We start from the raw sequence: 26,547 nt of genomic DNA, 5'->3' as shown, positions 1-26,547 counted from the left end.
CTTGTATTTATTTGATGAAAAATAAGAGTGATGCTTTTGAAATGTTTAAGTTGTTTATAACAGAGTTTGAGAATCAGTTTAACAAGAAAATAAAAAGATTACGAAGTGATCGTGGAACTGAGTATGATACTGATGCTTTTGTAGAATTTTATAATTCACATGGTATCATACATGAAAGGACAACTCCTTATTCCCCAGAAATGAATGGAAAGGCTGAAAGGAAAAACAGGACCTTTACAGAATTAGTAGTTGCTATTTCCTTATATTCTGGTGCTGCTGATCATTGGTGGGGTGAAATTCTACTAACTGTTTGTTATGTCTTAAACCGTATTCCAAAGACTAAGAGTAAGGTTTCTCCCTATGAAATACTTCGTAATAAACGACCTAACATTTCTTATTTCAGAACTTGGGGTTGTCTAGCATATGTTAGGATTCCTGATCCTAAAAGAGTTAAATTAGCTAGTAGAGCTTATGAATGTGTATTCATTGGATATGCTATTAACAGTAAGGCATATAGATTCTTTGATTTAAATGCTCGTGTAATTATTGAATCTAATGATGTTGATTTTTATGAGGACAGGTTTCCTTTTAAATCTAGAAATAGTGGGGGTTCGTCCACCTCTATTATTCCTAAAGTCAGGTCTAACTCACAAGAATTGGATGCTGAACCCGAACTAAGAAAGAGCAAGCGGGCTAGAGTAGCAAAAGACTTCGGCCCAGACTTTGTAGTTCTTAATGTAGAGGAGGATCCTTCTACCCTCCAAGAAGCTCTAACCTCAGTTGATGCATATTTATGGCAAGAAGCCGTGAACGATGAAATGGACTCACTTGAGTCTAATCAAACTTGGCATCTAACTGAGTTGCCACCAGGCTGCAAGTCAATTGGTTGCAAATGGGTCCTAAAGAGAAAGCTGAAAGTTGATGGGACTGTTGATAAGTTCAAAGCCCGTTTGGTAGCTAAAGGCTACAGACAGAGGGAGAATGTTGATTTCTTTGATACCTATTCACCTGTAACTAGAGTAACATCTATTAGAGTACTAATATCTCTTGCTTCTGTTTTTAATCTTGTAGTACATCAGATGGATGTAAAGACTGCATTCTTGAACGGTGAATTGGAAGAAGAAATCTACATGGATCAACCGGAAGGATTCGTTGTTCAAGGAAAAGAGCATCTGGTATGTAAGCTAGATAAATCTCTTTATGGTCTCAAACAAGCACCTAAACAATGGCATGAAAAATTTGATAACTTAGTCATCTCACATGGTTTTAAGATAAATGGTAGTGACAAATGCATATATGTAAAATTTGAGAATGACATATGCACTATAATTTGTCTATATGTGGATGACTTGTTAATTTTTGGCTCGAACATTCATGTTGTGAATGATGTAAAGCTATTGTTGAATGCTGAGTTTGACATGAAAGACCTAGGAGAGGCTAATGTAATCCTTGGAATTAAGATTACTAGGACAGAAAATGGAGTTTCTTTGGATCAATCTCATTACATTGAGAAAAACCTAAAGAAATATGGTTACTTTGACTGTAAACCTGCTAATACACCTTATGACTCCAGTGTTAAATTATTTAAGAACACTGGTGATGCCGTAAGGCAATCTGATTATGCGAGCATCATTGGTAGCCTTCGGTATGCCACTGATTGTACTAGACCCGACATTGCCTATGTCGTGGGATTGTTAGGCAGGTTTACTAGTTGTCCTGGTAATGAGCATTGGCATGCTATTGAAAGGGTCATGAGATACCTTAAGAGGACCATGAACCTAGGGTTGCATTATGAAAGGTTTCCAGCTGTACTAGAAGGCTATAGTGATGCTGACTGGAACACCTTATCAGATGACTCTAAGGCTACTAGTGGATATATTTTTTCTATAGCCGGTGGAGCTGTATCTTGGAAGTCTAAGAAACAGACTATTTTGGCTCAGTCCACCATGGAGTCAGAAATGATAGCACTAGCTATGGCTAGTGAAGAAGCAGGTTGGTTAAGAGGCCTGCTAGGTGAAATTCCCCTATGGGAAAAGCCATTACCGGCTGTCTTGATCCATTGCGATAGTACCGCGGCTATTGCAAAAGTTCAGAACCGTTATTACAACGGTAAGAGACGACAAATACGTCGTAAGCACAGCACTGTGAGAGAATATCTCTCTATCGGAGCTGTTAGAGTGGATCACGTACGCACTGAGAATAACTTGGCTGATCCTTTGACGAAAGGATTAGCTAGGGAGAAAGTCCATTTTTCCTCTAAGAAAATGGGACTATTGCCATTGAAATGAACCACACATAATGGTAACCCAACCTATGAACTGGAGATCCCAAGAAATAGGTTCAAAGGGTAATAACAAGTTATGGTGTGATATGAGTTGAATATGTTCAAAAGACATAATTTCCTGAAGCGATCAAGGATGAGTTAATAGGATCTCTTAATGAAATCTATACTCCAATTTGGAGTGGAGTACCAAGCTACAGGAGTACTCTTGATAGATTCACCTATGTGAATGTGGAAGTTAGGCCGCTTCCTATGAAATGTGTGGCAGCATTTCTAGAGCATTCACTACACTGGGATAGACGTGCATGGCCGAAATAGCACGGGTCTAGAACAACACCAAGAGTAGGTTGTGTGTGGTACTTTGTCAGAGATAGGGTTCAAAACTTCGAGTCACCCTTGTTGAATCTGAATCGTACTCACTACGTAGAAGTTCAAGTTGAAAAACACTTCTGTTTATGCGCAACCTATATATGTATGGATTCTGCTCGAAAATGTTTTCAAAAAATTCAAGTGGGGGATTGTTGGAACAACAAGTGTGTAGTGTGTGAATTTTGTGAAAAAAACTCAAAGTCCCACATTGGTGGGAAATGAGAGTTTTACTCTCTTTATAATATAGAGAGTGGGCTAAAGGGGTGTGGCCCTTGGGCTACCCACATTTTGTGGAGAGGGAGGACCTATATGGTAAACCATATATCACACACACGCGCGCCGAACCGAACCGAGTCGGGCCGGGCCGGGTCGGGTCGGGTCGGGTTCGGGTTTGGGTTTGGGTTATTAAACAAACTTAATTTTTGTTACCGGTTTGATTAATATTCAGTTACAAAACGTTTTACTGTTTTGGTTTAAATTTTTCCGTTACATTGCTTGATTCTCGTTGCTGTTTTACTGCTAAACGTTGCACCGTTACACTGATTTAATGCCTTGATTCTTGCTTAACGGATACACTAATTGCAGTAAACGTTGCTAATCTTTCTCCCGTTTTCATGCTTAAGCTGTTACGTATCTTTACCTATAAAAGGACGGTTCCAGCTTTGTTTTTAAACACACGAAAAAATACAGAAAACCACTTTGCAAAATATATTTTCTCTCCCTCTCAAAACAGTCGAGCAGTTTCTTTCTGATTTTCTGGTGTTCCGTTGTCCGGTGGTTCGGTGCAAAACCGCCGGTATTTTATACTTGTGAAAGACTGTTTTATCCTGGGGGCATCCGGTTTGGTACGAGCTGCTTGCACAAGTTTGAGGCAGTGCCGCGAATGTTCTAAAGAGAGCAACATAGTCCGCGACTCAGTCTTATTCTCGGTAACATTGTTCTTACTATTTTATTTGTGCAATTCCGTTTATAACAGTATTACCCTCGAGGTTGCGACGCAGATTAACGATGCAATGCAGGGCTTGCAATATGAAGTCGCAGCAGCGTAAAGCGGCAACAAAATTCTGTCCCATACTAATTGCTTGCTGAATCAAGAAGAGTGATTTTTGGGATTTTATAATTTTTTGGTTTGAATCTACACCAGGCCACTACTATATGAGGTGAAAATAATGTTTTGATTTTTTAAATGCTAAGTCAACTTTGGCTGATAACAAATCTTGTTTTTTAATTTTTGAAACAGAAACAAATCTTGTTAGTATTACGATTATATTAGTTACAAGAGTGAATGAATATAATATTATTTTAGTGGTTTATAATTTATTGAAAGCAATTATAAAGAGTGATGATATAATTACGTGTGAGCATAAATAATGTAAGGTGTTTAAAGGCAAATATGATACTCCATAAGGTTGGGGCTACCAGAAAATAAGTTAGATGATTAGGAATACTACGTTCTCTAATCATAATGCTGTTCACGTCTCACTAAAAGGGCAAGAACAATAGCAATAAGAGGTTTGTGTAGAGGCTTGTTTCCTCATTTTGGGTACTATTCCTAAAGGGGTGGACTTGGCCTTGTGCCTGGTGGGTCAAATGACTCACCAGGGCCCAAAAAAGAGGTTATTAAAAATTGTTTGTATAGCCCAAAAAAGAGGTTAACAATCATTCTTTTTTCATGTTTTCTGTACTGCTATCTTTCTAATGAGCTTCTTATGGTCCACTAGGGGTCCATTGGGCCCAATTTTGTTGGAATTTGGAACTCCTTTTGCTCGTACAACCCAATCCTCTTTTTAGTTTGTTTGCCACCTTGAGAATTTTGAAAAGGTAATAATGAAGTGTAAGAAATTACATTATGAAATAAAGTGATGGAAATGATAGGTTTCTTTCAAAAAGGAACTACTAACATGTCGTATCGAGCTCGTTTGATCATTTGTTTAATCATCACTCGTTTTCATGCTACTCTGATCTCACAAAATAAAATATAGCAACTCTACCTCATTTGTCAAATTATTGTTAAATCAACTCTCGTTTTCATATACAACCAATTTTTAATAACCTAAAAACAATAGCTTGTTTGGGCTATACAACCAATTTTTAATAACCCAAAAGCTTGTCATGTTGTCAATTATTAGCTTGTTAATTATTAGTTTGTTGATTTTAGTCTTGCCAATTTTAAGCTTGTTAATTATTAGTTAGTATTGTAATCTTGTCAATTTTCTATTTGGATGATCTTTGTAAATAATTTTTCTTCGGAATTTTGGTAAAAAAAATTTTTTACATATTTGGTTATCGATTGTGACTCACCAGTCGGAAATTCCTGGCTCCGCCACTGTTCCTAAAGAACTAGATACGGAGTACAAAGTATGAGGTCGTGATTTTGTATTTGGTTTGTGGAATAGATTTTCTCAATATAAGTTGAAGGAAGTAGATGTAGGGCTCAGTAAAATTATCTGAAAAACCAAAAACCCGAAAATCCGAAAATTCGAACCGAAAATTAGGGTACCCGTTTCGATAACCATAACGGTTCGAATACCAGATCCGATAATTTGTTATCGGGTACGGTTATTGGGTATCATTTTAAAATTAACGGTTACCCGATCCGTTCTGATAAGCAATTTTTTTTTTCCATACTTAAATCTATTTATCCAAAATCTAAACTCTTACTTTACTTCGTAATCACTTCATAATTTAAATGATTAATAATTATTAGTAATTTGGTCATGATCATATTGGGTACTCGATAACCGAACCGAAAATCCGGGTACCCGAACTTATCGGTTCGGGTAATGAATATCATTTTTAGTGTTATTAGTTATCGGGTACCCGAACCGATAATGTTAATAGTACGGGTACCCGTCCCATGCACACCCTTATTGTACACAACATAATACTTCATATAATATATAGAGTAATGTAATAGTGATTTCTAAACACCAACCTTTGAAAAGTAAATGATTATTATAAGCAAAATTTGTATAACAATGATGTGGATAATTACACCCTCATTAATTAACATATGTTCTTTAATCATTGTCCTTAGGATATACTTCGTTTTGGTTTTAGACTTTTAGGAAAATGATTGAATGATTGGCTGCCTATAGAAATATAGAATAGTCAAAACTTGGTATGCGGTTGATACTTCAGCCAATCAAAATGAGCCTTATTTAGCCAGTCTCAAGAGCATACGTGTCCAGCTTCAACCTTTATTTTTAAGTTAGGCCACAGCTTGGATCCAACTAAGGAACATCACTATGCTAAATTGCTAATCCAGCTATCTTGCTAATCTAAACAGTACATACTACTAGTACTAGATTGTTGATAATTACCAAACCTGATGGCTGGTGCCATTGTTCCATTTTGCCATAAGATGATCCAACAATTTATTCATAAGACCGTCCAAGACTAGATGGTTACAAATTCGAGACCCATCATCTATATATGGATGGGGGGAGGTGATTCTATTACCTTTCCATTTACTCTCAAGTGTTGACCTCATGTAGCTAAGTTGGTTGACTTATGTGAAGTACCAGTTTAGTAGGATTTTTCTCCTCATAAAAAGAAAAATAAAAGCTAGGACCAGAGGGTGAACAGACTAGACACTCAATCGGAACTTCAAGCAGACAAGCACAATGCTCCCGAGCATCTGTATAAGCCTCCACTGCATAATTTTTCCAATAATACATGGTCATGAAAGGTAGAATCGAGTAGGTCATTCAAAGATTACTCAATCGCCAGCTGGGGGCAATCACAATCGTTTTGTTATCATCACATCGCCCAGAATAGGAAGCGGATCACTTTTAAACATTTTTAATTACCATGGAAAACCATACAATACTGCAAATATATTATTTTTTCAGACATGTAAAATCGGCCATAGAATATGAGCATTTCAGAAAATCAACAACGAAGAACGTGGGCGGCTAATAGAATAAGCCAACATAATCCAACATTCCAAGAACAGCCAAATATTCTACATTAACAATCTATCTAATCATGTCATACACAAATTATCATGATCACCATTAATTATTATACCTGTATTCTGTGGCTCAACCAACACAATGTTAGTTGGAGTCAACCTCTGCCAACAAGATTCCCAAAAGGTGAGTGGTTCAGCCAACAACTATGAACTGTTTGGAAACCAACTCCAGCATCAACTAATCAAAAGGGGAGCAAAGAAAAACATCGTATTGAAAAATAGCGCGATATTTAAACTTTAAACTACAGAAATCAAAGAGACATAAAAAATGTAGCCAGAGGCAATCATCTTCATAACAAGTAGTTGTGAAGAAATGAATTAAACTGCTCTGCTAGGGTTAAGGGGGAAAAATATCGGTCCTTTCCTAAACTGGGATCTTCCAGTACCTTATATTTAATACATAAAGACTGAACCAAAACCACGAATTAGATGGTAATGTAATGCCAGAAAGCAACAAGAAACAACCTGATGCTCCACAAAAGAACCCAAGTACAATCAGTAAGAAATCATACGCTAAAAAAGCCTGCCTGCATCCTCAAGCTTGATTGTGAAAGACAAAAGGTCGAACGCGAGATGGAATGCTCGAACTAGGGCTTGTTTCTCTTTACAACTGACACAATTACAATATGGAGCAAGCCTTCTGTGCCTTTGACTTCTTCTTCTTTGTCTTTGGTGGTTGAAGCACAACCTTAATGGCTGCATCGAAAACTGCCTTGACATTCTGCATATTTAATTCAAAGTTCACAAGTTAGCGACTCAAAAGGCACAACCAAGTTGGAAAGTGAAACTATCTCAACCTGACAACAAATACTCACCTGCTGTGTTTTTGAACTACATTCGATGTAAGCAGGAGCACCAATCAGCTTCCTCAATTCTTCACCCTGAACAATAACAGAAATATTTTGGTCCTTGTGATTTCTAAACATTATAGACCATAGGGAAACATATGCAGAGTACAATTCTTTTTTACCTGAGCTGTAGTGATTGGAACTGCACCAGGGTGATCTATGAAAAATTGCTTGTCATCCCGAAGATCTAATGTCATGCATCAAAAGTAGGAATAACTTCTACGTCAGAAAATTAAATCAAAAGACCCTTTTCCAGAAACAGCAAATTAAGCTTGCAAAAAGTGAACACAGGTTCCAAAAACCAGAAAAATTCTCAACCAACTAGATATAAAAATGCCACATATTTACCGAAATCAAAACTCAAAGAGTATAATCCATGATAACATAAAATAATATCTAAATTTCCAAGGGTGATCAGAACTTCTGGATGTGTTACTCCAAAAAAGAAATGACAGAATAAGACAGAAACGCAAAATGATGAAATAAAAGAGATAAGTATGATTCTGACCAAGCTTTGTTCCAACAAGAACAATGGGGACACCAGGAGCATAATGCTTCAACTCGGGAATCCACTGAAAATTAAGTGGCCACAAAAGCTCATTAGCAAACACCAAGGGTCTAATTCACATAAATGCTTCCTTATCAGTATTCAAACAATGTTTACCTTCTTAGAAACATTTTCATAACTAGCCTTGCTAATGAGGGAGAAAGCAAGAATAAAAACATCTGCTCCACGATAACTCAAAGGTCTTAATCTGTTGTAATCCTCTTGTCCTGTAACACAAATAACAATTTGAGTCGTACATAGAGAATAATCAAGTACACAACCAAAGAGATTAATCAGCAGATATAACGCCATTACCTGCAGTATCCCATAACCCCAGATTAACTGTGGCCCCATTAACGACGACATTTGCACTGAAGTTGTCAAAGACAGTGGGCACATAATCCTGTTCCAATCAAAGATTTAAATTTAAAGAGAATAAAGGAATGGCAAAACAGGACCAACAATTTGGGAAGTAGAGTTCAGCACAATTTCACAAACTATTTGCATTATATTTCATATTCGATTTATGTTGATGATATTCAGATTATTTACAAATTTAAGAATATCAGACATGGATACGTCAGGTTTTCTATGTTATTTTGCAATCCCTTTAGAGTCATATCTGATGATGGTTTTAAACACGTAAATGAAACATGGATACCAAGGGAAATCAGAGTAGCAGAATACTCTGATTTCAATACATCAAAGAAATACCTTAGAAACAGAATGTCTTATCAAAAGAGGTATACCAGAAACCCAAGGAATTTGACAGAACAAATCATATGAATATTCTGAGCAAGATATTGCCAAAAACAAATAATCTCATCAAATCCAGCTAAACAGAAACTTCCCGGCCACAAACTAAATAACTTACAATAGAAGAAGCAAAGGTGCAAACTACAATCACAATTACGAGAAACTAATACATCTCCTACTTTGCAAGGGTAACCAGAAATATATCCCTGACAGGAAGATCCATGATTGTGTAATCATTCTATCACAAAACTCGAATCCGATCTTCAAATGAGCTGTCTATATAAATACAGCTCGCATAAAAGAAAGAAACAAACGGCAATCCTAAACCAAACGCTCAATTCGCCTCCTCCACAGAAATTCCTTACACTAAAAAAAATAATAAATAAATCAACCATGCTATTCATGACTAAACTCGTATATCATCAAAATTATAAACAGTGTTAACAATCCTCAAGCTAGAAAATGACTGAATTCCCCTAAAACTGCCTTTAAATGTTTGCATCAACCTAAAATGTACTCAATTGCACCAATTTTATTTATTCTTTAATAAAACTAGAAATTCAATCATTACCAAAGTAATTGTTTTTTTCCTTTAATTTGCAGAATTGCTGGAATTCAACAATAAAATTCAAAAACAATCCACATGAAATCTATAATTCACACAATTCAAAACAATTCCCAAAGCACAATTTAACCTTACATAACAGAAAAAAAATGGTTTTAAAAGTGTATATCGAGACGAATTTAACAAAACAATCAAATAATTTCCATGAAATCGAAGCTAAATTACGAAACGAGAGAGAGAAACAGACCGTAGGGAAAGTGTTGCTGGTGTAAGAAATCAACAAGCAAGTTTTACCAACGGCACCATCACCAACTGTAACACATTTTATGAACCTCGAAGCACTCATTTTTTTTTCAACAATCACGATTTCTTCTCCTCCTCAAAATTCAACCCCCTCAATTTCCACCTTGATAAATCAAAAAAAAAAAAAAAAAAAAACAAAGCTAATTTTCCCCCAAATTCAAATTCAAATTAAAAAAAAAAAATCAAAATCGCTTCTCAATTACAACACCACATGAAGGAACCTGTAAAAGAAGAAATTGAAACCCGATCACAACATCAAACATTGCGCAACAAAAACAAAAACTAAACCCTAGAAAATAGGAGCCCTAATTTGAGGAAATGAAAATGTGGATGAAAATGGAGAAAATTGAGAGGAAGAAATGACGAAAAATGTAACCCTAATGTGAATAGATCTGGTAATAAAGATTAATCAGAGAAAAAATTGGGGGAAGAAGATTGAAGAAGAGAGAGAGAGAGAGAGAAGGTGAAAGAGAAGAAAGGAGAGGAGTTACCTGAGAACCGGGAAACAATGCCGTTGAAGCGTTCAATGAATGAATAATGTGTGTTTTTTTTTAATTTTTTGTGGGTGATTGTTTCTTCTTCTAACGTGTTTTACGCTTTACTACCCACGCCTTTCCCCTCTTTCCTCTCGTTTTTATCCCCCTTGCATAACTACCGTAAAGATAGGCGAGGCGTAGAGGTGACAATTGTGTTATTAGGATAGATAGATCGGATTTTATGTAAATTGAGACATTATTTAAATTATGTGACTTTTACTTGTTGGTCAAGTGAAGTTTGATCAAGTCGAGTACTCGTAATTTTAAAATCTATTAAGAGAGCTCATGAGTTAATTTTGATGATATTTATTAATAATTTGAGTCATCAAGTTTCGAATATTAGTCCGGTGTTCTAATTGTCGATTTTGTAGCTAGGGGTTAATTAATAACTAATCCTAGGAAAATCACATATTCAATCCATAAAATGAGAAATTGTATGGTTATAATGTCCCAATACCCCCACGTGTAGATGCATTGACTTTTGTAATTTGATTGTTACTAAATGCATTGACTTCTATAATGACATTTTTAAGTAGTCAAGCATAATTTTGGCAGATAGGACATTAATCACTGTGTAAATTATCTTTGTAGAAGTTACTTTTTTTTTTTTTTCTGAAGAAGAAGAATTGCAGAAGCTACTTAAGGAGTTAAGTTTGTAACAATTCTTAAGGAGTTAAGAACTGTAGAAGCTACTTAAGGACTTATTTACTTCGCAAATGAATTTGAACCGACCATAACTCAACTCATCAAAGTTTTTAAAACAATAAATTTTCGTCATCCCATTCAATCATTGCCATCCTTAATACAACAGCTCAATACACGGAAATCACGAGTTTGAAAACTGGAAATTAGACATCAAGACTCTGAAAGTAGTTTGAAGCCATAAGTGAAGATTAAAGAAGGGTATAAGTTGGGGGGGGACCATAAATAGGTAGTTGCTCATCCGTGAAATCGGGTTGATTTCACTCTCAAATGCTCCCAATTCATACGGATTTTTATAATAATATTCAAAGTTTCTTGTCAATTTATTAAAATGGACTGTATAGTATATACTGGTAATAAGAACGGGCACGTCGTCATCAATGATCAAGTTGTATGCATGCATAAGTGTTTGAGAATAAATATACAGCTACCACTTGATGTGCCCATTTTTGGTGTAATTGCGAAAATGAATGATCCTTGTTTGAGCTGTCCTGTGTAGGTAAGGCATCGAACAATGGCTAGTATACATTGTAAACAACTAAACATCGAGTAGTATGGGTACATGGTGAACTTCATTGAAACTCGGGGTTATTCGATGAAGATGCTTCCCCTAAGGAAAAAGGCTAATTCAAGAACTTCTACTTGATAATTATTAGTGCTATTATGTTAATTACATCATGTATCTATTATCACTCTATCAGGTATTGATCTCACAACAGAAACTATTTCCGTTTCTACAGAGATAAAAACAACAAATGATTCATATAGTTCAGCTGATACACTTTTCATGGTATGGCTGCTTGACCATCCATCAATTACAAAAAGAATAGTGGGTACAATTATATACTAATATCACGAATTAGGACTTGGAAAAGGCACTCAGAGTTTCATCCAGCGCCTTTTTATCATAATCTGAGGTGAATACACAGTTTCCAAGGGGACCTTTCAAAAGAATGAGCCTCAACACACCATCAGCTACCTTCTTATCGACCTGCCAGTTAGAATTACATGGACATAGATAAGTTATGATAGATATATAATTAGTAATCCTTCTGTCTGGAAGAAAAGGAGCTGGCAAATAGTCTAAATCTCCCATTATTAAGGATATGACATAATTCTAACTATATAATATATCCTTCACAATAGGTAAGCATAATTCTAACTATATAATATATCCTTCACAATAGGTAAAATAAATTTAAGTATGGACATATTATGAATTTCAATCATTAGATGAAAACTAATTTAGGAAAGGTGACTTATTTTCGAATGTCCAAAAGTACTACAATAGTATGTGTTATCTAAGCTTACCGACATAATGGACTTGAACATTTCGACAGTCATGCTTTCAGGAGGTGCAATAGGTAGCTTAGCCTTTTTTAGGATGTTATGAACACGCCCCACTAGTGATTCATCTATCCAACCAAGACGGTGTGACATGTCAACAGCCATGACCTGAACATAAGAATCCGAATCAGCATGAAGATGATGAAAACGTAAGAACCAGTAAATAGGTTTACAGAGACATACCATTCCAACTGCAACAGCTTCTCCATGAAGCCAGTGGCCATAGCCAAATCCTGTTTCTATTGCCTGCAAAAGGAATACACAACAGCCAAACTGATAAAACAACGAAAATTTACATGTACATCACAAACCAAAACTCTTTCCAGGGAGAAAACATGTGGTCCTGCATCATATGGTTACTGGATCTACAAATTTTAAATGGTTCAGTTAAGACGATAAATACTGAAACAACTCAATCAAACCTAAGTTGACTTGTAAAGTTGAAGTAAATATTGATTGATAGAAAAACTGAGTTAGCCTAAAACTATTAAGTACTTGCAAGTGTTTAAAATTTAAGTCCAGGTTTCAAACTTTAGAGCTCAGACTTGATATTTCAATTTCAAGATTCTCAACAGGGTTGTATCTTAGATATGCAATGCTAATTGCTTACATAATTATAAGTTGTTCAATTCAGCAACTGCTATTTGTAATGGATTTAAGGCACGATTTACAAGTGGAACATATAAGAAACTTCACAGATGCTTGACACTGCCTCAAAAGTTTTCTTCTCCAAGGTCTTAGCAACTTGGCTAGATCATTCAATAAGAAAGATTTTTTGAAAAAGATATCACAGGATTATAGAACTCACATGTCCAAAAGTGTGACCTAAGTTTAATGTTGCTCTCAGTCCACCTTCCTTCTCATCCAAAGATACAACCTCGGCCTTGTTTTCACAGGAGCGCTTTATAGCATATGCAAAGGCAATATGATCCCTGCAAATCAAGCCAATAGACATGACCTTTTAGTCAACCATGATGGATAAAAGCTCAAACTCTCAAAGCACATCAACATCCAAACAATGTCAAATGAGCCAGTACTCTTGTCACTTACTATCATAATTCTTTAAAAAAAAAACTTCAAAAAAATGTGGTAGGGTAATCTACCCAAGGTATCAACATCCAAACTATGTCAAACAATCCAAATAGTCACATAGCAAAGTATTTGGAATCCTGACGCGTTCTTAACCACAATAAGTTGTCTTTTTGTATTCTAATAACCAATATATATATCCTTCAGTAACTAGGAAAAAAATAAAAGACAAACCAAAGTTTGCCTAACCATGACCCTTAGAATACATCCATTCGGAAACCTTGGACACAAGGGGAATGGGCAAACTGCTAGCTATGTCGATGCTTCATAAGTTATACTTTTTAAGCAGACTAATGTCTCGTTTTTCACCATGAAACAATAAATTTTGCGAAAATCAAATTCATTTCAGGGATAGCAAGTCTATTTTTCGGAAAAGGGCTGATAAGTTTTAAAATGTTCAGATAAGATGATGTGAAAAGTATGAAGCATAAACAAGTAGCAAGGCAACCATTCTTCAGTCAACTCAATGATGCATCATTACTAATGAAAATTACAAGTTGTGTTTATTTTGTATTACTAATTACTTTTGGGTACATTCCCTCAAATAGGCTTCCTGAATGTTAACTAGAAGTGACCAGCAAAAGTGCACTATGTCTTTCTCTAGCCTACTCCAAAAACATCCAATAGAGTTATATAACCTGTACAACACATTTTTGATTTCAGGGTGGAAAAACAGACAAATTGCAGTGTTGGCTAAAGGCTTTAAATACCATATAATGCAGTTATTAAGTTAATGTGATCTCCTTCAAAAAAGCCATAATTAACAGTTCCATTTGTTAGGAGGTAAAATAAACTAGTAGGGTAGGGGTGCTGGTGAAAATAATTAGGATGATTGATTCAAATACCTTGCCATCAATGCATCCATGTTCTTCTCTTGCCATTCAAAGAACTCAGCATCCCTAATAAGACCATATTTTATTACCTCAGCGAGCCCAGATGCCAATTCTCTGTCAGGCAGTGTGTCTAATGTGTCAGTGTCAACAAGTACACATTGAGGTTGGTAAAAAGCCCCAATCAAGTTTTTTCCCAGCGGATGGTTTATGCCAGTCTTTCCACCCACTGAAGAATCCACCTGAACATGAATGTCATCAGCACACACACATACACATAGCATTAGATAGTAATGTAAAACAATTTAAATAGGTCAGGATCAAACCTGGGCCATAACAGTAGTTGGAATTTGAATGAAGTTAACTCCACGCAGGAAAGAAGCTGCAGCAAATCCACACATATCGCCAATCACACCACCTCCAAGAGCCACAAATGTGGACCGTCTGTCCAACCTTGACTCAATAGCTTTGTCAAAGACTTTCATAAGAGTATCCTATCGTACCAAAAAGAATCATGTATTAAAAGACCAAGTCAATCACTATCAAGCAAACGTCTTTTTGAAGTCGAAGACACATACCATGTCCTTGTACTGCTCTCCATCCGGTAAAATCACAGTTTCTACTGATACGTTCGGGTTATCTTTAGTCAAAGCATTGATAACTTTATCCAAATACAAGGGTGCAACAGTGGTGTTCGTAACCACAAGAACCCTCTTTCCGTGCACATGCCTAACCAAATAATAACACATTGATCAGTTGAAACAAATTCAAAGCATTCAATCAAAGCACTAATTTAGTAATTTACTAAAAAATTTGATAGCTATACTGAAGGCCGTGAAAGGGTATAAGTTTTGGTTTTTCCAATCTCTAAGCTCAATGATTGAACATATTTCAAGTTTTGGGGCATTAATTTGACTATTCCCCCTAATCTCCTTCGTGAGTTAATTCCCAAATATTGTGAGAGGTGCTAAACATCCATCAACGTGATAATAATTTTGGATTTGTTTCTCATATTTGTCAAATAGAGATAGAGATCTTTGGTTGCACATTCTCTATGTATATTTCTTAACTCTAATTGGCCCCAAAATGATGTTATTTTTCTTAGAATATTTTTTCCGTTAATTTCTCGATTTATTTACATTCTCCATAATGCTCTATACACGAGAAGAATATGAATCACAAACAAGTCATCAAAGTTGAAGCTCATCACTCTATAGGCCCCAAAGGCCCAAAATGAATATGATTCTACAAACAATGTAATCCTAATGCCAGTAAACAAATGTGTGCATATGTCTTTCTCACCCTCCCTCTGTTCTAAATCGCGGTATCATCGAAATCCAATCCTTACCATTATCATTTTCAAAATATGGGGAAATTTTTCCAGCATCTAACAAACAATATATACGAGTAGCCCATAACAACAGCAACATATAACCCATAAATATAAACATTATTCAATAAATTTGCGTAAGTAAAATCAGTCTTTAAAAATCTTAATTTCGCAAATTTTCTTCAAATTAGAACTCCAATTAATAAAATGGGATAAAATACCATAGAACATTAAGAACATTATTCAACAAATTCAGTCTTTTCGCCAATTTCCTTCAAATTAGAATTCCAAATTATAAAATGCGATAAAATTACCTTTGAAGAAGTTCGGGTTGATCAAGAAGACCAGGTCCAATATAAATAGGATAACTTCGATCACCCAAATTAACATCGACAATGTTAGGAACCCTAGAAGAGCTCGTCATCTTACTAAACCCACTACTACTGGGTGACTCAGCAGGGGTTAACTGAGTCGAACTCGCATGAATCGCCGATCTAACCCGACCAACACTTACTGCAATTCGATTCGAGCCCAAATGATCCGAATTCAATTTGACGGAAGACCCACCAACAACTCCAACAAAGAGGTTGGTTGACTTTGAAATCGAGGCTTTTGATGAGGTGGGGTTGAGGGAGAAGCAGAGAGAAGAGGGGTGAGCTGAGGCCGCCATGAAAGTGGGAGGTTGGGAAAGGGGGAGAAAATGGAGGGAGAATGAAGAAAGTTTCTCTCTCCTAATGGTGGGAGGAAGAAGATGTAGTAGTTGAAGAGAAGGGGTTGGTGGAAAGAGCCCGCATTTTTTTTTGGATTTGTGGTGGCTTTGTGGGAATGAGACGTTTGGTAGGTAGAGTTGTTTTTTTTATGGGATAATCTCAATGGTGATCCCAACTTTTGCTACGTATCAATAGTAGTGACCTCTTTTTTTCAATTATACAAAATGATCTTGGTTACAATTTTCATCTCACTTATAAACTTATTTCATTAAATATATTACTTATAGTTAGATTTATATTAAAAAAAAAAAAAAAAAAAAAATTAACCTATCCACCTTCCTCCTTCCTTTCTCTTTCCTCCATCCTTGCTCCTCCTCCATAATTTCTGGCAGCCCCTCCCCTCCACCACCATAATCCGGCAACCCCTCCTCTTCCCTCCTTCCTTTCTCTTTCCTTCCTCCTTTCTCCTTCCTCCTTCCTCCCTTTCCTTTCCCTTTCCTCTTCTTCTTCCCTTCACCCTCCATTAATTCCGACCGACCACCTTTGCCAACCTCCTACCCCTCCCTTTCCCAGCATCCCCCTCAACAACCATTTTCCGCCACCCTTCTCTTCCTTGAACACCCCCACCCACCCTCTTGAAACCTCGTCGGACCCCATCCACCCCCTCGAAATACCGTCGGAAACACACCCACCCCCTTAAACCACCATCCTCGACACCCTAAAACCCCAAAATTGAATTCTCTAAAATCGAAACCCTAGGTTTCGATTTTAGGGTTTTTTAATTTGGGGTTTTGGCGTGGTGGTTCTGGGGGTGGAGGTGGCAGAGGGAGGGGCAGGGGGAGATGGCGTGGGGTTCATCGGCGCGAGGAAGGGTGATTGGACGCCGGCGGTGGGGAGGGGTGCGTTTTTCGAGGGAGAAAGGAGTTCATTGGGGTGGGGGTGGCTGGTGGTTTAGGGAAAGCTTTGGGGTGCCGGCAGTTGGGTGTCGAGGTCAAGGTGGCGCCGACGCGGGAGTTTTGGCAGATTCGGCGTCGGCCGCGGGATTGGCGGGGATAGGGTGGTGGCGATGGCTACGACTGGGTTATGGTGGGTGGGTTTTTTGGTGGGGGTGGCTGTTTTTGGTGGTTGGGTTAATTGTTTTAGTTTTTTTTTAAAATATAAATCTAACTATAGTTAATATTTAATGAAATAAGGTTATGAGTGAGATGAAAATTTTAACTAAGGTCATTTTGTATAATTGAAAAAAAGGGAGGTTACCGTTAGTGCATAGCATAAGTTGGGGGTCGCCATTGAGAATATCCCTTTTTTATTTATTTTTACCTTATTCACTAATTTCAATTTTCTAATAAATTCATATAAGTTCAAATAAAATAAGATTATTGCATACAATGTAAGGCGTATATAATTTTTCTCAAAAAAAAAATGTAAGGCGTAATAAGTTTAGATAGTATAAGGGGTGATAAGTTCGAATAAGATAAGTGTTAATAAGTTATATTCTTCTTATGTTATCTATTATTCTGATACGTGTCGTTTACCGTATAAAATTAATTAATTCTTTACCTAACTTAACCTTCAAAAATATTAATAACTAGTAAAAGGGTAAGTAAGGGTCGATCCCACGAGGAGATTAATAAACTCTTAAAATCTTAAAGTTTAACTCGAAAAATAAACTATTTACATTATAGAGTATTATTCATCACTATGTACATGAGATTGGGGGGTTTAAAGGATCATAAACCATAAAGAAGAGAACTAAACTAAAATAAGTCTAATATTTACAAGTGACAAACAAGTAACATAGCTGAGGTTTGATCAATGATAAATTAGACACAAACTAACCTCTTACTTTCATTCCTTTAGTCTCATTCAATATTCTGTTTAGCATTTAGGTTGCCGGATTCTCGCAGCGGATTATCCACTATTTTGCTCACTAGAACTACTAGAATCTTGCTAAAATATTACCAACCCAATAAATAACTTTTATCGATCAATTCATATACTTAAAACAATTATCATGAGCCGCCCATACTAATTAAATTAAGTCGTATACTCTAAATTACCATCAAACGCCGCGTCTAACAATAACTAGCTAGTTTAATTACTTTATAAATGTAATCGTATACTATCACACATACAAAGATTAAACCTTCAAATTGAACAAACGATCATATGAATTGAATAAATACCAAACTCAATATTAAAGTACCAATAAACTCAGCGTTTAATAGTGAGACCAAAATCATGAAAAATCAAAGGCAAAATTTCATCCAATTAACAAGTATAATAGAATAAGCTTAATCTAACAAACTAGATAATCAAAGATTAAAGTAGGGAGAAACTCATGAATTAGGATTACACCAAGGTAGCCGCTACACTTGATCCTCCGCCGATTTCGCACACTCGCCTCCAAAAATCCTCGACACCGTAGTTCTTCGATCACACTTGTACTATAAACTCGATCTCACCACCCTCAATATTGTGGTTCTGTTTCTCTTCCCCTTGAGATGATTTTTTTTGGTGTTTTTATAGCCAAAAACAGCCACCAATTTTTGGGTACGGGAGGATAGACTTTTAAAATAGGATAAGAATTCATCACTTCCTTCAATTTCGGATGTGTTGAAGAAGGATTATAAGCTTGATGAAGATAAACATGGAGTTGAGATATGTTGCTGCTACTTCGGTTTTAACGAAATTGGTTGTTGCTGTAGCTTGCTACTTTCTTCAATAAGTCACGTGCCCTTTTTGTTACTTTTTCTTTTCTCTTCTGCTTTGTTGTTGGGTTTGTTGTTCTCCACGTGGTGCTCGCAGTATTTTGCTTCCTTCTTCATATACTTTGATGATAGCATATGATTCTTTGAATAGCAACATAAATGGGCTTTTATTTTCCTCTTGCTTTCCTACCAAAAACACACAACATAAAATTAAGTATCAATTATTATAAAAATAACTACAACATAAAATATTGAATAAAATAAAATCTAAAACAATAAAAGTAAATAATATTATAAAATAACCAATATTAAGCGGCCATTGGACTAATATTAGGGACTAAAAATATAGTATATTATGCACTTATCATATTTTTTAGGTTATGCGCGGTTAATAAAAAAAATGTAATCAATAAGCACAATTCCATCGCTTTTGTCATTATCATTCATTGGAAAAATGCTAATGGGGATATACGCCACCACTACCATCGTCGTACCTCCTTTGTACCATTGCCCCTTTCCATGTTTCCACGCCACTTTCCCTCCACCCCTTCTCTCCCTTTCTTCTCTAATGGTTTTACCACAACCATGGTTATATTTAGAGTTTAAAAGATCAAATTTGATCATTAAAACTTTAGATGTAGAATATAAATGCTCAAATTTGACCATTTGAAGCCATAATTCATGGTATAAAATGGTATTCCCTCTGTCTCTTTATTTTTGTCTTATTTTGCCATAGATGAATGTCTGCCTTATGTCTATTTTTTGCAATGGCTTCCACTAATTAATAATGATTTTGCTTGTGTTAATTTCTTTAACCCACTAACTTTACTCCATAATTCTGACAAAATAAACAATGAAAATACAGATCTAGGAAGAAGGTGATAGGTTTGTTGGGTATGTAGTAGAGTAGTGGAGGAAGGGAAAAAATGGTGATATTGGTGGTGTGGAGGAAGGGAGTGGTTGGTGTGAAGGAGGAATAAAAGCGATGTCAATGCCATTTGTTAAGGGTGGTGGAGGAAGGAAGGTGGTGATGACGACCTGATGCTTGTTTGGGATTTTAGATTAGTGGTTGGGAGAGATAGGGGTTATGAGTGGATTGGATGAGGGAGAAGAATAATAGGGTTCAATGTGTTGTTGATTGGAGTATTAAAAGACAATTACCCTAACTTCTTGCTTTTCCTTTCGACCCAGCTTAATAATATAAATTTTTGACATAGGGAAAAAATAAGGGAATTTTGTCAGAAAAAACCATTTATAACAACTTTTTCGTTGGGAAAAATCTTATAAAAATTTTTTGGCACGGAGAAACCAGATTGTAAAATATTTTTGTTGAAGACAACCAAGGGTGACAATCCGGCATTGACAGGGTCTTTTTCGGCGTTGACCCTGCATGTGCAGATCACGTGACCTCTTTTATTTTATTAATTCCACCCAATTTCTTCTAATTCCCCCTTAATTTCCCTCTAACTCCCTCGTTTTAATTTCCCCCCTTTTTCTTCTAATTTCCTTCCTTCTTCTCTCTCCTCTCTCATCTAACGAGGTAGTAATTAATCCTCTTCTCTGCTACGTTTTGCCATGGCGTCACCCCTCAAGCTGGAAATCAATCAATGAAGTTAATTTCAACCCACCCTAAACAGTAAGTTTATTTGTATTTAATTGATGCGGGTTTCCTTTTCTAGGTATATTTTTTCTGAATTTTTTTTAATTTGCTCTACAATGGCGAAGAACAAAGCAAGAAAGGAGGCAAGTGTTTGTGTTGCGTCTTGTTCGAAGAAGCTAAAAGGGACCAATTACAAAGTTATAGATAAACCCAGGTACGTTTTCTCACCTCCTTGGAGTTGTGCAAAGCTGATTAAACAATTGTTAGTGTTAAGGTTATATAATTAATTAATTCTCTTTGATTAAAGTAAAGTAATTGAAAATTATCTATTGGGAACATGAAACTTAGACTGCATGTTTGTTTTGTGTGGTGTGTTAGATATAATAGGAACTTCCTTTTGTGTATATGCTTTGTTGTTGGATCTTAAATTAGTATTGGTTTTTGTAAAAAAATTGGATCAGGTTTAACGTTAGAGATAGCATTTTTTACCCTTGGTATAAATTAATGGAGGCCATTAGTATTAGGTTGTACTATGGTGGGGAATTTGTTACAAAGAACAGGAAAACTTCTTATGAAAAGGGGAAAAGGGATTATTATGGGGTTTCACTTCATCCTAATGTAGATGAGGTGTGTTATTTTGAGTTTTCTCACTAGATAAAGAGTAAGTTAGGATATAAGGAAGTGGGTAAAATTTGGTTTAGGAAGCATGGGTGTTGTTTGTTCAGTGGTAGGAAACAGATAAAGAGTGATGTGGAGATTCCTGAGTTTCTGCAATCACCAGAAAAGGATGGGTGGTACCACCTATACTTGGTCCAAACTAAAAAAGAGACTTTTGACACATCAGCTTATGGACCAGGGGTGGGGGTGTATATAGATTCTGAAATTGATCTTAGGGTATCTAGTGACTTGGCTGAGAGTAGGGTCAAGGGTGGTGAGTCAGCTAGCACTTCAAACACTACTAGAAATAGGCCGTTTTACGACGGAATCATTCCGACGGACCTAAATTCCGTCGGAAAATTCGAACTTTCCGACGGAATTTTGGTCTGTTAGAAATATCCGTTGGAAAAGATAAGTCCCTCGGAAATATTCCGACGGATTTTTTTTCCCTCGGAATTTACTTCTTCCGACGGAATATTCCCTCGGTAAATATCTACCGACGGAAAATTCCGTAGGTAGCTGAAAATTCAGAGGGAAAATAAATCCCTCGGAACATAATTATTTCCTACGGATTAATTCCGTCGGTAGATTGCGACGGATTGTACCCCTTTCCGACGGATTTTTAATTTATAAAAAAAAAACAAAAAAGAAACAAAAAAGGCGGATCTTTCTTTGTCCTCCACTCCCTCCTGACCTCCTCCTTTTCTTTTTCTCTTTCTCCTCTCCTTTTCCCCTTTCTCTCTCTTCTCCTACCTCCTCCCCCTTCGTATCTCTCTCTCTCCTCCCTTCTTCCCCTTCGTTTCTCTCTCCTCCTCCCTCCTTCCCCTTCGTTTCTTTGTCCTCCATCGCAACCACCACTGCCCAACGAAGCCGCCACCACCGCCGGTGCGCAACAACATACCACCACCCGGTTTTTCATGTTAAATTCGACCATGAAAACCCTAGATCTAGAGTTTTCATGGTCGAATTTGACCTTTAAAACCCAAATTCAAGCTAATTTAGGGGTTTTGAAGGAATTCAAGGTAAGTGGTCGAATTATTATTTCGTTTAATTTTCGTTTTTTGTGATTTTCGATGTTTAATTTTTGTATATCTAATTTTAGATGTTTATTTTTCGTTTGATTTTCGGTTTTTTTGTTTTTCGATGTTTAATTTTCTTTTTTTTTCTTTTTTGATGTTTAATTTTTTTTGCGATTTTTTGGGGTTAATTGTGTATGTTGTTTGCGTGGTGGTGTGGTGTGGTGTGGTGGGGTGGTGTGGTGGTGTCGGTGGTGATGGGGGCTGGTGTATTGTGGTGGTGTTTGGTGTGGGTGGGATTGTGGTGGTGTTTGGTGTGGGTGGGATTGTGGTGGTAGTTTCGGTGGGGTTTGGTGTGGGTCGTGGTGTTGTGGCGTCGTTGGTGGGTTAGGGGTGGCTGTGGGGCGGATTGGGGTGTTGAGCAGGGGAGGGGGGAGGTGGTGGATCTGGGTGGGTGGTCTGAATTTTTTATTTTATTTTTTTTTTACCCAGATTTCCGACGGAAATTCCGTCGGAAGAGAAGGTCCTTCCTACGGAATATTCCGTCGAAAGCCATGGTTCTTCCTACGGAATTACGTCCGTCGGAATCTTGCGACGGACTTCCATTCCAGGTCAAACGTAGGCTCCGACAATTTAAAATCCGTCAGAAATTCCGTCGGTAGGGCCTTTTTCGACGGAAAATCCCTCGGTATAAGCCAAAATTCCGACAAAGTGATCTCCGACAACGTGTTCCGACGGAATTTCGTCTGAAATGGCTGTTTCCGACGGAATTAGACGTTGTACCGACGAATTTTTTCCGTCATAAATAAGGTGTTTTCTTGTAGTGAAATATGGCCCACACAAACCCTAGATCTGAAGAAAAAAGCATTATACTTATCTCAAGTGATACATCAAACACAACCTCCCTAACCAATTTCCCACCTAACTTACATAACATTCAAACCTCGGACACATCTTCACTCCCAAAACAATCACCTTTCATAGCCAACACCTGCTCTATAATTGATGGTAGAAGGCAGAAGCTGCCAATTGTTCCAGCCTAGAAAAAAAACCTTGGAATAGAAGGAGGTTGAGTGAAAAACACAAAGGAGTGATGAGCATGTTCATGAGATTGCAGAAGCTGTTGAGAAACCTCTAGGGGAGGATGAGTTACTGAGTGATGAAGATAGATCTGATAGTGAGGGCACTCCATATTTAGCTGATGAGGATTGTGATGATAGAGATGATGATGATTTGTTCCAGCAATACATAGATGGTGATATATCAGAGAGAGTGACCAAGAGTTTAGGTGGTATAAATTAATACCATGTTGATGAGGTAGATGAAGAGGATGATAATGAAAATGGTATTGAGTTGCATGATGATGTTGTGCTAAATGTCAGTGATGATGAAGTGGTTAGCTTAGTTGGATCAGATGATGAGGGTCCTAATTATCCAGTTTTTAATCCGCAGACTGATTTTAGGGGAAGGATTGAACTGAGTAAAGGCTTAAAGTTCCCTTCTAACATAGTTTTCAGGAAGGCTCTTAGACACCATGCTATCAAAAATGGTTATGACTATTATTATTTGCATAATAATAGGACCAAGGTCACTGTTTTTTTTTTTTTGCAAAGAGATGTAGTTGTCCTTGGAAGAGGGATCGGGTTTTAGAGTGTAAGTGTAAAGACAGGAGGAAGTGCAGATTCAAGGTGTATTGTAAGTTGAAAGATGAAGAGACATGGCAGATTAAGAGTATAAGATTGAGGCACATATGCAGCCATCATATTCATAACACTAAGCTTTCCTCACAGTATTTGGCTGAAAGATATCTTAAGGACTGGAGGGATAATCCTTCTATGAAGCTTCAAGCTTTTATGAAAAGAGCAAGAAGAGAGATTGGAGTTGAGATAGGGTACTACATGGCATACTACGCTAAAGCTAAGGCCTTTAAAATGATTTTTGGAGATGCCAACTTGGAGTATAGTAGGGTCTGGGATTATGCTGCAACAATCATGAGATACAACCCAGGTTCTACTGCAAAGGTGAAGTTTACAGGGATAGAGAATCCACCACCTTTATTTCAAAGGTTGTACATCTTCTTACAGGCTTGTAAGGAGGGGTTCATGGCTGGGTGCAGGTCAATCCTTGGGGTAGATGGGGCTCACCTTAGAGGTCCATACCCTGGCATCTTGTTGATAGCAATAGGTAAAGATGGAAATAAGAACATCTTTCCTGTTGCTTGGGCAGTAGTAGAGACTGAAAACTCAGAGAATTGCAACTAGTTCTTGACCTTGTTGAAAGAAGATCTTGGGTCAGTTACTGATGTTGTTACCTGGGTATATGAGAAAGAAGATCTCACATATATGTCAGACAGGCAAAAAGTATGAGACTATCTCTTCTTTTTTTAGAAAAATTTTAAGGATCTGATTGATTATGTATTCTAACTTGCTGTACATTTCATGGTCTGATTGATGCTTTCAAGACAACAATGCCCAATGCGGACACAAGATACTGCTGTAGGCACATTTGGACAAACTTTAAGGCCAAATTTCCAGGTGTGATCTACAAGGAACATTTCTGGAAGGCAACTAGATCTTCAACTTCGGTAAAAAGCTTCAACTTATACATATGCTCTGTGTTTGCTGATTGTTGGGGGTGGTTTACCTTATTAACTTGATTAATAACTCCAATGCAACATCATTTCAATACACATATGGCAGCAATCAAGGAAATTAATGAGGATGCATTCAAGTACTTAAGTGAGATCCCAGCTATACACTAGTCCAGGCATGCTTTTACTTCTACAAGTAAATCGGGCATGCTCCTTAATAATGGTTGTGAGAGTTTTAACAATGTATTAAGAGAGGCTAGGTCAAAACCTATTCTTCAACTAATGGAATGAATTAGGAGGTATGTTATGCAAAGGTGTTTGGCTAAAAGGGAGGGGTTAAAACATTTTAAGGGTGTCATAATGCCTAGTGTTGCATGTGAAAATGGTGCATAGGGGTTGGAAAGAAGCTAGTGCTATGAGAATTAATCAAGCTGACTGATGTATTCATTTTATATATTAATTTATCCCCGTCCCGTGATCATAGTTAAGAGTATTTTTGGCTATTTAGAGCCAATTTTATTACTAATATGTGTTTTCTAGTGTTTTCGTAGTTGTGGTATTATTCTACAGGAAACTGCAGATTTGGAACATTTCCCGGCATTTAGTGGAGCCACCGCGAGCATTGGAGACGAGACGCATTTCTATGATCGTATTCCGAAGCCCAGGACAGTAATTGATGATTCAATCCGGTGATTAAGGGCTCAATGAGGAAATTTGGAGCTTGGGCAATTCGATCCAAGAAGGATGACGAATTGGGCTAAGGTAACAAGGCCCAAAGGACGAAGAAGAGTAAGCCCAAGCATCCGCCCGACCGGGCAGTGCCCTCGCCCTGAGGCGCGCCCGACCGGGCGAGAGGAGAAGACCATAGGGCGAAGGTTAGCCCGGATGCGCGCCCGACCGGGCGCGAGCAACGCACATCATAGGAAAAAGGCGCGCCCGGCCGGGCGATGCCTCGCCCGACCGGGCGCTTGTTTACGTTAGGATTTTTATTTTGTTTTAACTTTTTCTTTATTTAGCTTTAAGAGTTTAGTATAAAGACGCTTTTGTGAAGTGAGTTGGGGGGCGTCTTTGACACGGACGACCTTTCTTTCTCTCTCTTTTCTCCCTCCCTCTTACTTTCTCTCTCTACACTTTATCTCTCTACACACTCTTGATTTGTACAATTCATTATTTCCTTTAATTTTGGTAACGATTTCTTCCCTCTTTATTTTCAATAATTTAATTGCTTTGACTTAATTATGCTTTCTTTAATTGCTTTGCTTAGTTTAATATTAAATATGTGTGAGTAGTTTAATTCTAGGGTTGTGGGGATCCATGAATAATCCGAAGGGGTAAATTATTATTGTTTATTATTAATGATTGATTAATTTCCTATTGATTGATTTAATGCTATGCAATTAGATTAGCGTAGGTTTAATTGTATGAGTTTTGCAATATTGATTCGAGATTCGAGAGATGAGAATTGATGTTTAGGCTTAGTTTTAATAGGCATGTTAATATGTTAATGGTTAGGTCGAGATTCGAGAGATGAGATTTAATACCAGTAGATTAATTATGTAATTATAATACGTAGCGACAACCCTTTATAATCTGGTTAATTTATGCATTGATAATTGATTGTATGTTTTACCCTGGAGTATTATTTATTGGTGAACCTATACCCTAGAGCTTTTATTATTGATTATTCCTTTGTTTAATTTGCTTAGCTTAATTATTAGTTTAATTCCTTCAATTACAATTTGGTTACTTAATAATTCAGATTATAATTATTGATTAGGAATAAA

At 36.9% G+C, this 26,547-nt stretch overlaps 3 protein-coding genes across 3 annotated transcripts; 1 reads left to right on the top strand and 2 right to left on the bottom strand.

Moving 5' to 3' along the window:
• Positions 1–6,805: 6,805 nt before the first annotated feature.
• Positions 6,806–10,362, bottom strand: LOC110694738 (rac-like GTP-binding protein RHO1). Its single transcript, XM_021871912.1, has 8 exons — positions 10,137–10,362; positions 9,590–9,866; positions 8,337–8,424; positions 8,139–8,248; positions 7,983–8,046; positions 7,597–7,661; positions 7,442–7,507; positions 6,806–7,347 (listed from the first exon to the last, which is right to left on the bottom strand). The coding sequence occupies exons 2-8, from the start codon at positions 9,686–9,688 to the stop codon at positions 7,246–7,248; spliced, it is 594 nt and encodes a 197-aa protein (XP_021727604.1). The 5' UTR covers positions 9,689–9,866; positions 10,137–10,362; the 3' UTR covers positions 6,806–7,245.
• Positions 10,363–11,471: 1,109 nt separating this feature from the next.
• On the bottom strand, positions 11,472–17,202 carry LOC110694736 (3-dehydroquinate synthase, chloroplastic-like). The gene is made up of 8 exons (XM_021871910.1): positions 15,794–17,202; positions 14,728–14,878; positions 14,476–14,643; positions 14,165–14,391; positions 13,039–13,162; positions 12,414–12,476; positions 12,195–12,338; positions 11,472–11,874 (listed from the first exon to the last, which is right to left on the bottom strand). The coding sequence occupies exons 1-8, from the start codon at positions 16,147–16,149 to the stop codon at positions 11,743–11,745; spliced, it is 1,365 nt and encodes a 454-aa protein (XP_021727602.1). The 5' UTR covers positions 16,150–17,202; the 3' UTR covers positions 11,472–11,742.
• A 5,801-nt stretch (positions 17,203–23,003) lies between these two features.
• LOC110694787 lies at positions 23,004–24,434 on the top strand. Its single transcript, XM_021871957.1, has 4 exons — positions 23,004–23,181; positions 23,291–23,428; positions 23,495–23,760; positions 23,808–24,434. The coding sequence occupies exons 1-4, from the start codon at positions 23,004–23,006 to the stop codon at positions 24,432–24,434; spliced, it is 1,209 nt and encodes a 402-aa protein (XP_021727649.1).
• The last annotated feature ends 2,113 nt before the right edge of the window (positions 24,435–26,547 follow it).

The sequence above is a fragment of the Chenopodium quinoa genome, unplaced genomic scaffold, assembly GCF_001683475.1.
Source record: "Chenopodium quinoa cultivar QQ74 unplaced genomic scaffold, ASM168347v1, whole genome shotgun sequence".
In the NCBI taxonomy this organism is placed as follows: domain Eukaryota; kingdom Viridiplantae; phylum Streptophyta; class Magnoliopsida; order Caryophyllales; family Amaranthaceae; genus Chenopodium; species Chenopodium quinoa.
The sequence above is the reverse complement of the archived record's forward strand: the minus strand, read 5'-3'. Positions and strand labels throughout refer to the sequence as shown.